Source organism: Myiozetetes cayanensis, unplaced genomic scaffold (genome assembly GCF_022539395.1).
Source record: "Myiozetetes cayanensis isolate MyiCay16 unplaced genomic scaffold, myiCay2020 scf21, whole genome shotgun sequence".
Lineage (NCBI taxonomy): Eukaryota > Metazoa > Chordata > Aves > Passeriformes > Tyrannidae > Myiozetetes > Myiozetetes cayanensis.
Window position 1 is genome coordinate 6,204,011 of NW_026087423.1, and position 14,023 is coordinate 6,218,033.

At 49.1% G+C, this 14,023-nt stretch overlaps 1 protein-coding gene across 3 annotated transcripts in view; it reads left to right on the forward strand.

Moving 5' to 3' along the window:
* Window positions 1-12,674, forward strand: part of TTC28 (tetratricopeptide repeat domain 28) — a 122,076-nt gene extending 109,402 nt beyond the window's left edge. For 2 of the 3 annotated variants that reach the window (XM_050318420.1, XM_050318422.1), the window contains 7 exons: window positions 1,091-1,215; window positions 2,264-2,495; window positions 2,910-2,986; window positions 5,043-5,066; window positions 5,873-6,002; window positions 6,530-6,637; window positions 7,131-12,674. In XM_050318420.1, the coding sequence (XP_050174377.1) occupies window positions 1,091-1,215; window positions 2,264-2,495; window positions 2,910-2,986; window positions 5,043-5,066; window positions 5,873-6,002; window positions 6,530-6,637; window positions 7,131-8,758 (2,324 nt within the window). In that variant the 3' untranslated portion in view covers window positions 8,759-12,674. The remainder of the gene's footprint in view (window positions 1-1,090; window positions 1,216-2,263; window positions 2,496-2,909; window positions 2,987-5,042; window positions 5,067-5,872; window positions 6,003-6,529; window positions 6,638-7,130) is intronic. The other variant, XM_050318421.1, reaches the window with a different exon arrangement.
* Window positions 12,675-14,023: the final 1,349 nt, after the last annotated feature.

Here is a 14,023-nt window from a genome sequence, read left to right on the forward strand (position 1 = left end):
TCCTTCTCAGTTACATCTGCGCCTTGAGATTTGGAATGACAAAGTCTTGGAGTTCAGGAGTGCTGTTACAGGGATATCTACAGATATCTCATTTTTTTTCCTGGCACAAGGTTTTTGAAAGCTGCATGCATTCCCCAAATGGATTTTTGCACAGGCAGTAGAACCATGTTGTTTATCTGTGGTGAACATGGCTCTGACGTGAACTGCACCTGGCTGGAGGAGTGGGAAGCTCGCTGAGCTTGCTAAAATGAGTCAAGCTGACAGTGATTTCAGGCACATCGAGTCCAGCATTAGGACATGGTTCAGGCAGCACCAGATGGGAGCGGAGTTCAGGTTACTGTGCACAGTTCAGTTGGGATTTTATTTTCCTTCCAAGATTTTTCTGTCTCAGAGGAGCAGTAAAATACCCCAAAAGTGATCACTTCCTAGGCAAAACAGAAGAAGTGTAGACGTGGTGCTTGGCATCACCACCAAGCAGAGGCTTTCAGCTGTTCAGGCTGTCTCAGTCCTGCCTCTTCCATGCTACTGTGTGAGTTCATCACTCACAATCTCTGACTTTCACTGCTGACCCTTGATGCTAAGTCTCGGAAGGAGCACCAGAGCCAGGAGCAGCCTTACCCTCGGTGCATGAATGAGAAGGGGCAGGTAGAGCTCCTCGTGCTGACATCTGGAGAGTCTGGCATTGAATGGTGCATAAGCCACAACAGATTTGTGACCGGGACAGGAAAAGTTCTCTGTGTTCTGAGTGTTCTGGTAGCACTGTTGGCATCTGTTGATTTCCATGGCTGTAGAGGAATCCTAAATTGTGCCTGGACAAGTTTAGCCGCAATCCAGTGGTCTTCTACTTGCTTGAACAGGAAGGCACTATTGATTTAATAGCAGAGGACAATGAGAAGCATCTAGAAACTTTCTGGAAGTTCAGTGTGTGGAACCAAGCAGGGAGTGGACAGCTGCTCTGGGGAAAGAATGTCTCTGTGCAGGGTGCAGTGAATCATCATTCACTAGTCCGAGGGCAGAGGACACCTGCGTCTGGTTTGAACATTTTCCACAGAAACAGAAGATTGACTGTCTCTTATTCTGAATTCTGCAGGCTTCATGCTTATTGGGAGTGATATGAAGCTGAACAGCCCTTCTTCGCTGGTAGGACAGGCTCTGATCGAGATCCTGCAACACCCTGAAAGGGCCCGGGATGCTCTGCGTGTCCTGCTTCATCTGGTAAGGGAAAGGAAGCACTGCCACAGCTCACAGGCACTGGGAGGGGCACCACAGCCCATCTGGTCCTGAGACACCCTCACCTGAGGGCATGTGTCTGCAAATCATGAGTGGAAGAGCAGCACCCTGATGTGTGTGAATATACAGATATACATATATATATATATGTACACACACATACACCTTCACCCCTCTCTCCTGCCATGATGTAGCCTCTTGTGAAACTCTGGGTCAGTGTGGAAAGACTGGAACAACTAAGGAAGTGTCCAGAGCAAAAAGAGGCAAAGTAAGCAAAATCTTGCATTGTATTCTGACAAAATCCTCCCTAGACCATCTGCCTTGCATTAGCTGTTGAATTGGGTCTCTGCTTTAAAAAAGAAGTAATCATTGGGGTTAATTGTTTGTACAAGGAAATAGCTATGAACATGGCAGTCATGGAAACACAGAGCACAGTCACTGCTGTCTCTGCATATTTTGAAGATAAGAGGCCCTTCTGTCCCCATCTGTGCCACCAGCCTGTCCTGGAGAACAGCGGGACTGGAGCCAACTGCCAGGTGGCTGGAATGATCGCTCATGACTTTTAATACTTTTCTTTCCAATGTGTCATCTGTGGTCCCACAGGAGTGTGAAGTATCCATAAGTGGTGGAAACCTGTGAATATTGCTGGTCCTCCCAGTTGCTGGGGTTTGTGGACACTCATCTCAGTCTTTCCTATTTGCCATGTAGGTGCAGACTTGTCTGGTAATAAGCAGGCTGGGACCTCAATATGAGTCATATTTTGGGGAGCAGTGCAGCTACCAGGCTTACAAGGAAACTGTCCTAAACAAACTGGTTCTTTGTTTCCTGTGGTATTATTGTTCCCAGCATCCCAGAGAATGCTGACACTCATCACTGTGATGTTACATCTGTGAATGCTAAGTTACTGGAGCCTCTAAAGTCTTCCTGTGTGAGACAGGCCAGGAGCAACCTTGAATTTGCTGTCTCTCAGCCTTTTCTCTGGGTAAGAAGAGGAGGTCAGTAACAATTAGCTAATGGTGTATTTTCCCCACAGGTGGAGAAATCACTGCAGCGAATCCAGAATGGGCAGCACAACTCCATGTACACCTCCCAGCAAAGCGTGGAGAATAAAGTTGGTGGCATTCCAGGCTGGCAGGCACTCCTCACGGCAGTGGGATTTCGGCTGGACCCGCCGGCCAGCGGCCTCCCAGCAGCAGTGTTCTTCCCAACCTCAGACCCTGGGGACCGGCTGCAGCAGTGCAGCACCACCATCCAGTCCCTCCTAGGTGAGAGGAGGCAGCTGTGGGCCCTGACCAGGCAGACATTAGCCTTTCCTGCCTTTCTGTGATGCCAGCCTGTAAAACAGGGATTTTCTACATCAGTGAAATCAGTGTACTGAACTGGGGAGAAGTTCTGAAAGTAAATGTTTACTGAAAATTTTGTCACAGATGAGAATCATTTACTACTGGATCGAGTGAGCACAATGTGACTTCCTTTTTCCCAGCTCTCAGTCAGGAAACGTGTCATCAAATGAGAAGTGGGAAGACCTTTTGCTTTCTGGAAATTGCTGCTGCTTCCAGAACTGTCCAGTGATGTGGGGGAGATGTTTTAGAAATAAGTCAAGTGTGTGTTCTGTTCAGGTTTGTTGTATTTCTCACAGTCAAGAAACAGATACAGACGTTTCTGCTGATGTTTTTCAGGTTTGCCTAACCCTGCACTTCAGGCACTTTGTAAACTTATCACTGCTTCAGAAACAGGAGAACAGCTTATCAACAGGGTGAGTTGGGAGGTTTTCCTTCAGTACCAGATTCCAAGTTGTTCTTCCCAGGTCAGTAAATTCAGAAATGCACTGAATGGTTGATATCCTGGTTTATCAACCCAGAGCTTGCTAGGAGACTTGAGGGTTTAAATTCTGAACTTGCCTGTTTGTGTGGATTAAAGTAAGTGTCCAGAAGGACAAAATGCAGATGGGTTACTGGTCTGTGTGGCCTTGGGACTCCCTGTTCAGTGACAAGTCAAAGCATGATCCCTTCTGTGAGAGGGAATTGAGTGACAGACAGACCACTACTGTTTGGCCATCCTGTCTAGGGCCCACCTTCACTGGTCTTTGTGCATTGTATTTACCAAAGTTCCAAGGTGTGGCTGACTTTGGTCTGCCAGAAAACTCACTGGGCCTGTGCTGCTCCAGTGTGTGCTCACAGCCCTGTGGAAGGGATTCCTAGACTTTAGGAGAAGGGCAGTGCTACCTGTGGTGATGGGACTTCTCCCTACTCCCCCCAACCTCCTTCACACTCCTCCCTCTCCCCGGTCTCTGGAGCATGCCTAGCCTAACCTGACCTTTCTCTGTGCCCCTGGCCCGGCTGCTTTCCATTCCATGGTTCTTACTGTCCTGAGTGCTCTTGTAACAGAATTTTTCTTCATCATTTACCTGCTTTAGTACATGGACACACTCACACAGGGAATGGGCCTGTATCTCACTGTCTTTCTCCTTTCCCCATGCAGAAGCATTCCAAGGCAGTACTGTGGTGGGGAGCGGGGATTGGCTCTGTGTGGTGTCCGGGCGGCCCTTCAGTCACCTGGAGTCTCCACAAAATACCAGATGAGCCTCAGCTTTGCTGTTGCCCACTGAGCAGCTCTGGAGCCCACTAGAATGAGTCTGGTCCAAGGAAGGGGTTCCTGTTAGGATCCTGTTAGGATTTGCACCAGCGCATGAGATGTTTCCAGTGGCCTGTCCTTGATGGTGTTTTGCCTCTTGCCTTGGCTCTCATCGGTGCCCAGGATGTCCATGGTTAACCACAGGGCTAACTCCCTTATGGCCACCAACAGAGTCTGGGTCTGAGGGGTGTGAGGAGGAGAGGACAGCATTCCCATGGCTCAGAATGTCTTACAGTGCTCATGAGTGACTTCCCGACTGTCGCCCTGCCTCAGATAATGAAATCACCCAAGAACAAACTTCAGCTGGCTATACATGACTAAGACAAGACACACTCATCCTTTCCTTGCTGCCCCACACAGGAAATACTGGCAGGCATATTGCACTGGGTTTGCAAATGTTGTTCCATAGCTCAAACCCCCAGCAGAATTCCCTTTTACACAAGAGTCTATCCCGATACACATCAGGGTTTTGAGCTCAGCTCTCCCTCCCTTTATGGTTATTGTTTTTTTTTCCCCTCCTGCCTTTCCACAGTTTATGAAGTGAGCAGCCTGGGGCTCTGCCTGTCCCAGAGGAGAGCAGAGTTTGTTCCAGATGGAAGCAGGATGTCGGACAGTTCAGTCAGTGGGTGCTGCTCGCTGGTTTTCCCTGGTGGGTGACCGGCATTACAGGGGAGCAGGAGCTTTTGGCGTTAGTGAAGCAGCAGGGTGGGAGCCTGAGCTGCTGCACTGGACAGAAAACACTTGTTTTGAGTGCAAAAGAGAAGGCAAGAGCCACAAAGGGAGAACTTTGGTACTACTACGTGTGCAAGGAAAAGTTAGGGATTGCTGACTGCTCTGAATGCCAGTAGTGTATCCTAGAGGAAACGAGAAGGCCTGTTTTATGTTCAGCGTCCTGCCAGAGTGTGGGTTGGCCTGAGTGTCTGCCTGCTAAGTGTCTGAGCTGTCATGGGCTGGGCACTCCCAGATTCCAGCTGCCTATTCCCACGCTGTTGAACTCACAGTTCAGGCTATTCCCACTGCTCCCTTCTTTCTCCGGATACAGCGTCTTGCAGGCAGGGTGCTAGTTCGCACATGGACGTGTCCTTGCAGGGTTCCCCAGCACAGCCACTTTGTAGCACAGTGTAACCCATGTTCTTTCTTTTCTCCTCTTTTCCTTTCTTGTTACCTGCTGCCCGAAGGCTGTTAAAAATGTGGTGGGAATGGTGAGTATGATGTGCACGGGGGTGACACTGCGGTGCAGGGTGAAATGCCAGGGTCGCTGCAGACCCATTCCCTGTGCTGCAAAGTGTCTGCACCCACTCTCAGGCCTGAGATTTGCTCCACAGAGCTCCTGTGGAAAAAGGCCTGTGTAAGCTTTTGTGGGTTGTCAGAGATGGGTGGTCCTGAGGTTAGCTGATCCCTGATTAATGGCTTTCCATCATGGCTGCCCTGACTGTGTTGGTGAATTACATGGGATCCTGGCATCTTAATTTGTGTCAGATCTTCATAAACACGTTTTGTCTCAAGCTTGCTACTCCTGTCCCTTGGGCACAGTTGAGAAACTTCTTTCCTGGAGGCCATGGAGGTATTAGGAAAGTCTTCCGTAGTTTCATATGACATTCTGCCCAGTTGATGAGTTTCTTGGGATTTGCATAAGGAGTATGGCTCAGTCATGGAATGGGCTTTAGTATATTTCTATGAGCAGCCCTAGAGTATCTTTTTCCTTTTCTTTCACTTCACAGATGTTCCTGCTGTGCTTCCTTCTTGCTCAGTTTCCACTGGCCACCCCCCAGCCCTCACCCCTGGTCTGTCCCTGCCTTTGCTGCTGTTCCAGTCTGTTCGATGTTCTTGTCCCTGAACTGTCCCTCTGCCCAGACCTTCCCATCTCACTGCTCTGTTCAGGAGCAGCAGCTGAACTGGGTGTCCAGGGAAAGGGTGTCCAGGGAAAGGGTATTGTCTTAGCTGTGACTGTCAGAGGATCATGATGGGACTCATAAGGAATGGCTAACGTCTGTATTGCTTTCTTCAGCTGCATCAAGTCCTGGTTCAACTTCAGGCAGGCGAGAAGGAGCAAGATTTCTCCTCTGCACCAATCCAGGTCTCCATCAGTGTCCAGCTCTGGAGGCTGCCTGGCTGTCATGAGTTTCTGGCAGCTCTAGGTAGGAAAACACTTCTTTCTGTTGTCCCTCTAAACCCATTGCTGGTGTCTCATGTGGGTCTTGAAGCAGTGATGAGACAGCTTCACATTTGTCTGCCTCCTGCAGGCCAGCCTCATTTGCCAAATTCCGAGGTCTGTGCTCTTCAGCTCCATTTCTGTGAGAAAACCTGGGATTAATAGTAGATGGTTGGGTATGTGGGACACTGTCCCCTGAGATGTATTTGGTATATCATTCCCCAACAACTCCACATAATTTGCAACTAAAGAAGTATTGGCAGGGGTGATTTGTTTATGAGTGTGTGTATTCCCAGTCCAGCTCCATAAAGCTCCCAATACCTGGAGAAGATGTGCTAAACAGCAATAAATACACACAACAAACTGCATGGGGAGGGGTGAAGTCATTCTTCTGAGGGTGCTGCAGGGTCTCATACTCTCTATTCTGTCTGTGTTTTAAATGAGATCACTCTTACTTGAGACAGAGGGTCTTTCTGTGAGTTGTGATTTTCTGCTCCATATCCCATTACATAGGTTTTGACCTTTGTGAAGTTGGCCAAGAGGAGGTGATTCTGAAAACTGGGAAGCAAGCTACCAGGAGGACTATGCACTTTGCTCTACAATCCTTGCTGGCACTTTTTGGTAAAGCTGCTCACAGTAGTTTTTGCTCCTGTGTTATCTAATGATTTGATCAGAATGGCTTCTGCTGAAATCTCACACTCACACCTTTGCAGAGGTCACACATCACACACGTGTCACACAGTCCAAACGTAATCCAGTGGCTGGAGCAAGCGTTATTTATATATGGGAAAGACCTGTCTGAGTCCAAGCTGGGGACAGAGTCCAGCAGCTGGAGAATGTATAACTCACTCTTGGTTTTGAGAAATAGAATGATAATGAACTGACAAGTTCCATCTAGGATACCTGGACAGAGGGTCTTGCCTGGACATTTCCTAGGCTGTGCACTTCTTTTTCTTCACCTAAGTAGTAGCTGGGTGTTCTGAGGTAACATAGAGCTTGATGGGCATGTTTTGTAGCATTTCCTCTTAATTCTGATAGAATGTTACCTAGTTTTATTTGATTTTGTTGTGTATCTAAGGGCATGTTTGTACATACTATTTTCTTTCTTTTTTAGATTCTACAGAGCTGCCCAAGCGCCTTAGCCTGGACAGTTCCTCATCACTGGAGTCATTGGCTTCTGCTCAGTCTGTTTCCAACCCTGTACCCCACTATCAAAACCCTCCATTCTCTCCTACCTGTCCAGACAGCATTGCCTCAGATGCCATTTCTGTGTACAGCCTGAGTTCCATTGCTTCTTCCATGAGCTTTGTTTCCAAGCCAGAGAGCATGCTGGATGGGGTGGGACACAGAGGTCGCCAGGATTATGAGAGGCCCAAGAACATCTATCCACACAGGTCTGCAGCTCAGAGCCAGCTGTCCCCCCAGGCCACTGCTGCAGCCAGCAAAGATGAGGAAGAGTATGAAGGTTTCTCTATAATCAGCAATGAGCCTTTGGGCAGTTACCAAGAAAATATAAACCCAAGATTTTCTCCTGATCACAAACAGCCCAAAACTGGTCAGACTGGAGGTATTAAAGAGTCTGTCAACTCCAAAGGGAGCATAAGTACTCCAAATTCTCCTGTTAAAATGACTCTCGTCCCCAGTCCAAATTCACCTTTCCAAAAAGTTGGGAAACTTGCAAGTTCTGATACTGGGGAATCTGACCAGTCTAGCACTGAAACCGACAGCACTGTCAAATCCCAGGAGGACAGTAATCCAAAGCTCGATCCACAAGAGCTGGCACAAAAAATTCTGGAGGAAACTCAGAGTCACCTCATTGCTGTTGAACGTCTTCAGAGAAGCAGCAGCCAGATAAGCAAGAGCAGCAATTCGGATGATGGGGCTCCTGCCCCGGCCGGCGTGTCCGCGTTCCGCTCTTCGGAGACCAGCGCGTTCAGCCGGCCCGTCAGCTCCAGCCAGAGGAATCAATCTTCACCTCTTGCAATTAAACCAAAGCCTCCTACAAGGAGTTCATCCCTTCAGAAGGTGAGCTCTGGCTATAACAGCCCCACGACATCGGAGATGTCAAACAGAGAAGGCACAGGTCAGTACAGTGGGCAGCCGTCTCCAGGTTGTGATTCACAGGGGTCCCTAACTGAGCAGCCTCCCTTTAAACTCAAGTACCCCAGCTCTCCTTACAGCGCTCATATTTCTAAATCACCCAGAAATATATCTCCAAGCTCAGGGCATCAGTCTCCTGGTGGCAGCACTCCGTCTCCTGCTCTTTCTTATTCGTCAGCTGGTTCTGCTCGCTCGAGTCCAGCTGATGCCCCAGACATAGACAAATTAAAACTGGCTGCCATCGATGAAAAAGTGCAAGCAATTCACAACTTAAAGATGTTCTGGCAAAGCACTCCCCACCACTCCACTGGCCCAATAAAGATTCTCCGAGGAGCTCCTGGAACAATGACTTCTAAGAAAGATGTCCTCAGCTTGCTCAATTTGTCTCCGCGGCACAGCAAAGAAGAGAGCGCAGAGAAGCTGGAACTAAAGGACCTATCTATTGAGCAACACCTTGCTGCTTCGCCACAAAAGATCCCTCCAAATGGGCACAGACACCCTGAAACCACAAATGCAGTGACATCAGCTCATTCCCCGCCTCCCGGCAGCGCTGCGGGAGCCGTGCGGCCCCTGAGGCTGCCGGCGGGGAACGGGTATAAATTTCTGTCACCGGGAAGATTTTTTCCTTCCTCCAAATGTTGAAACGTCCCGAGTACCAGCTGATGACTTACAGTCTCGTTAAAGTATTTGCTTCTGCCCACTTGCCTTTACCAAAACAGAACCAGTACCTAAGCAGCTGTGGTCATGCCCCCAGCTGGCAGTGCCCAGGGATGGGACAGGCGGCCCCGCTGTCATTGTGGGGGGACACGGCCTCACACATATGGGTTTTCGTTTCCCTTATCAGGACCTTGGCCAGACTCACCTGATAACAGGTTCTTTGTAGTGTTCAGTCTTTGCAGCAACGGGTCCAAAGCATCTGGTTGTCTGTTCATTAAATACTGGCTTTTAAGCCACCTCCTTGTATTTCTTAACCCAGCAGGAGGTTTTACAGCTGGCTTTTTATATTATAAATTATACATATCAGGGGTTGGAGAGAAAAGGAGAGGAGGCAGAACATTCCTGTGTGCCGTAAAGAACATATGCACAAGTTTCTGCCTGGAGAAAGATGAGCCATTTACTCGGCTGCTTTCAAGGGCTGACAGAGGAAAAGATCACACACCCCTAGATACCTCTGCCAGGTTGGTCAAAACTGCTGGCAGCAAAACTCCATAGCAGCAGGATCTGGCAGTTCTCTTGCACCATTTAGAGTCTGCTGAAAAAAAGACAAGAGGTCAGAGGTGCCCCATTCTAAAATCTGCATCTCAGGTAACTTTTCTGGAGGGAAACCCCTCAGGTGAGACTTTGCTGGTTGGTCTGTTCAGAGGGAGTGTTTGGGCCTAACGAGCCAGGTGAGCCTGAGCATGAGGTAGTGAGTGTGCGACAGAGAGACAAGCTCTGGTTTTATTGAGTGCTCTGTCTCTCCGGCACACTGCGTTGTGAAGGTGAACTTTTCATCCTGGCAGGTATTTGGGCAGCACTGATGTCTTCTGTCTGCTCACTGAGCACAAAAAAGGATTACAGATGCTGCAGCTGAGAACATTATTTTATAGTTCCATGGCAGGCAGGAATGTGTCATCAGTATGCGTGATTTAGACATCACCTGACCAAAAAAATCCCTCACTGATCCTGCTAAATCATTGCCATGGCTCGGTGCAGGCAGGTCTGCAAACCTTTTCCCTGCTGCAGAAGCAGGTTTCCTTTGGAGCAGGTGTGGAAACAAGTTTCCTTTGGGGCAGGTGTACAGTACCAGCGTGAGCAGCTGTCGGTGCAGCGGGAGCATAAACACGAGGCAGCAAACGGAGGGGCTGGATGCAGAACCTGAGTGCCCTCTGCCCCGTGGAGGAAAGGGGACCAAGAGCACCCTGAGGGTGATGAGTGCAGTCAGCTTTCCTAGGCTAGGTGGGGTTTAGGAGTTAGGGATCAGGTTGGAGATACTTCTTCTAAGTGGCTGTCAAATGCAGTGATGCGATCGGGATCCCAGCGATCGTTTCCATGCACTGAAGCCGCGGGCGTGCGGCAGCATCAACCCCACCACGTGTGCTCAGATCCACGCAAGGGATTCACAGGCCACGGGCTATGAAGTCGGAGCACTGGATCACCAAGGTTTTTGGTGTCTATTCTGCACTCCCAGAATTGGCTGAGTGACTGAAGGCCAATCACTTCACCTCTCCGTGCCTCGTCTTCCCTTTCTATCTAAATGGGGATAGTAATACTTACCTACCTACCTCACAGAGGTGTTGTGAGGCTGAATTCATTAGGCCCTGAGTTTTAGCTGGATCTTAAGTCAGCTTCCAGTCTTGCAGCTGACTACCTGAACGGTGAGTGCAGGCAGCTCTGTGGACGTACTGGGGTACGTTGCTGATGCAGAGAATTGTTGCACTTAGCGTGGCTGGATGCTCTTGTTGAGAACGTGGATCTGATAATTTGTGATTTTCTTAGGGATCTTGGAGGAAAAGCATGACAGCAGGGCAGAGATTCAGTTCTGATACCGAAACATGAAATTGCTTAGGCTCAGCTTGCTCACAGGGCGTAATCAGATGCTTGCTGTGAGAATATTCTGGAATCTGCTGGTTTTGGAGGAATGTTTTGCTTTTTGTCGTCGCAAGAAATGAACACAAGCACTAAAGGTGAAGGATGTTGGGCTGGGTTTTTACAACCAGCTTACAAGGGAGGTAGGATCACCAAAGTTTCAGTGCAGAGAGACAGAAGGAGTAGTTAGTTACTCACCTATTCATATGCAATGTAGCAGAACAGTTGAGTTAATCTGTTCAACTCATATAATGCAAGTTATTTGTCTGTACATGACATCTTCCTGTGATGGTTTGGTGCTAAACATCACCTTCGTGTCATTTGGCAGGAAAAATTAGAATAGGGGGCCAAAATGAGTCAGCACAGTGTCTGCCCCTTGTGGAGACAGTGATGCTGCTGATCGTGCCACTCCTGTGGTCACGGGAGTGCTGAGAGACTTCATGTGACCTGCTCTGTTTCTAACCAGCATAACTGTTTTGAAACGACATCCCAGGAACACCCAGGATGGAAGTGGGCAGCTTTTTGTTTATAGCAACAGCAAATACTCCCTGTAGTGCTGCATAACATGCCAGAAATAAGCCTCTTTGTTGTAGTTTACTTCCATAACTAAAGGATCTTTTAACCTGTAAAAATTCTATGCTGCCATTTTGGTACAACCCATTTCCGTACTCCAGCAAGTTTCATGCTGGCTTAAAGCTTTCAGACAGAGCTAAATCGGGGAGGGGGGTGTGTGGGGAGTGGTTCTTCTGTTGTTGTTTTTAAGGAGGGGGGAGCATTAGAACCAGGGAAGGGTTCAGATGTAGAGAAAGTTCAGTATTTGGGAATTTGGTGTTGTATAAATACGGAAGGTGAGTGTCACTAGAACAAGTCTTTTGGGAAATTGGTCTCTGTTGACTTGGCACAGGGCACTTCCATTGGCTTGCCATGAAATGCATGCTTACTCGTGGCTGGGAGACACTGCACACACCTTGTGCCTCACTCCTCCACCCCCTGAATGAGAAACAACCCTTTCGTGAGGAAAAAAGTTTTATCAGGCTTGCCCAATATGTGGAGAAATTCAGGATATGAAAATCACGTATTCTCCGTTTGCTATTAGAATTCCTTCTGTGGAGTTGATGCATTTGTCGTTGTTGTATTTGTGCATGGTACAAGTGACAACACTGCATAATACAGTGAGCAATAACAATTAGGTATTAACCACTTTCACATTAAACCTGCCACGTGCAACCATTCCCCAAGGCCCCATAGAGTGTTTTGGTTTTGCCCCATACTTTTTACTGTGTGAGATTTCAGATTTTTTATTGACTGTCTTTAGCTCCAGCTAAATGGGAACAGTAAACCATCTCTCTGATCAAAATCTAGTTTAATTTGATTTTGTTGGTTAGCCTGTACCTCTGGCCTGGTATTTTCTTTCTCTTTAATCCTACCTTACTGAAACAAGGAAAAAGCATTGAGGAGGTGCTATACCCACGCATATCACTCCAGGCCATATTTCCTTTCATTAGGTCAAACTCGCTCCGTGAATATCTCTTCCAAGTTGCAGAACAGATCCAGGGGCACAGGGGTGTCTGTGAATCTGTTAGGAAACACTGGTAGTTTCAGCTGGATGGTGATAATGGGTTTGAGCAGTTCTGGGTTCATTGCATTGCCAGGCTGCCCCGGAAGGGCTGCACATGTGTGTGGACGCTCGTCCCCTGGGCTGCAGAACACCTTCAGAAGAGCGCTGGAGATGGTGACCCAGAGAGGACGGTCAGCAGAGAGTTCCCAGCAGCAGCCCTTCAGCACTTGCTCTCCCTGTGTGCAGTGTTAGCCATGTTTGGCCTCTATGGACTTTCTATGTAAATTAAAACTCTGTTTCCAGACAGCATTAAACTTTTTATATTATGAAATTTACCATGTAAAAAGATTTTCATATTTTTATTGAAATTGCTAAGGCATTTGGCCTTCCTTCTTTGTGATTTCAGTGTCTATTAAAGCATGAGTTCTCTCAGTGCCTCAATCTCTTGGTGTAGGAGGGTGTTGGGGAAGGGTGTTTGTTGGCTCACTGCTCTCTGCCAGCACCCAGCTTTGTGCATCCCGTGGCAGAGTGTGGCAGACACTCGGCAGCTCTCAGCTGCCTCTGCAAACTTCCTCCCCTTTTTGTGCAGTGTAGTGTTCCTGTTAACAGTGCTCATTGGAAATTGCTTTTCCTTTTCCTAACAGGTGGTGGGAGCATCACTATTTGCTGGTCTCTGTCTTGTAGGCGGCAGCAAAAGGACGCAAAGGGCTGGGAGGAGCTCCAAGAGTTGCCCGGCTCCAGCCCTCCAGTGGGAGAACCCGGTGCTGGAGGGATGACTCTCCCTGTACCAATGCCAGCTGGAACCTGCTGAGTTAACTCTTCCCTCTGCCCCCACGTGAAAGGTGCCCTTGTGCTTAGGGGAGGTGTTGGGGACAGAGGAAACTAAACATGCAAAGGGGCCCTGGGGCTGCAGGAGGCTCAGCCTCTGACAGCAGGCAGGAGCCACCGGCAGCGCTGGTTGTGCCACAGGGGGAGCCTGGGCTGGAGCTCTGCCAGGAGGAGCAGCTCCGGGGGGAGCGTCCCCTCCGGAGCGGGGCCGCAGTGGAGCCGCACGGGCTGGTCTGAAGTGGTTTGTGCGTGCAGGGCCGGGGTCAGTGGCTGCTCAGTGACGCTGCCCTGTGTGGCAGGATGCAGGGAGCGCACGCTGCAGCTGGCTGAGCACACACCAGACAAACCTTGTCCATATGGGGAAGAAGCAGCAGCAGGGGCTGCATGCTGCCAGTGTTTTGAAAAGCCAAATAAAGGCAAATCCCAAAGGCATGAGAACTTGGGGAAGCACAGGCTCACAGCCCCCCTAAGAGGCCCCAGCACAGCCTTGGTCACTGCCAGCCAGCCCCGAGTCTGGAAGTGTGTCCATAGGCAGGGTTTTCTGTACAGCCATTTATCTGTGGTGGGGGCAACATGGAATTTTCTTACCTGTGGATTTCTGCACTCCATTAGCTTGGCTCCTGGGAAAGGTGGGGGATGATGCCTTTTCCAGGGAAAGAGGAGCCAGGGGTGGTGCAGGAAGGGTCATGAGTCACGCCTGGGGAAGAGGATGTGCCATGGGAACACGAGTGGTGCTGAGGCCAAGGCTCAGACAGGAGTCTGCAGCTCTCCAGGAGGCAAAGGCCTGCCCTGGCCAGTGCTGGGCACCAGCAGGTACCACAGGAGAATTAAAATGCAGCAGCCACCCAGAAATGAGAAATGTGCAGTTGAGCTGCCTATGGGGCAATAGTTGACCACAAGCGTGCCTTTGAAGTTACACTTTCTCTTGCCAGCCCTGGGGCAGCACTATTCAC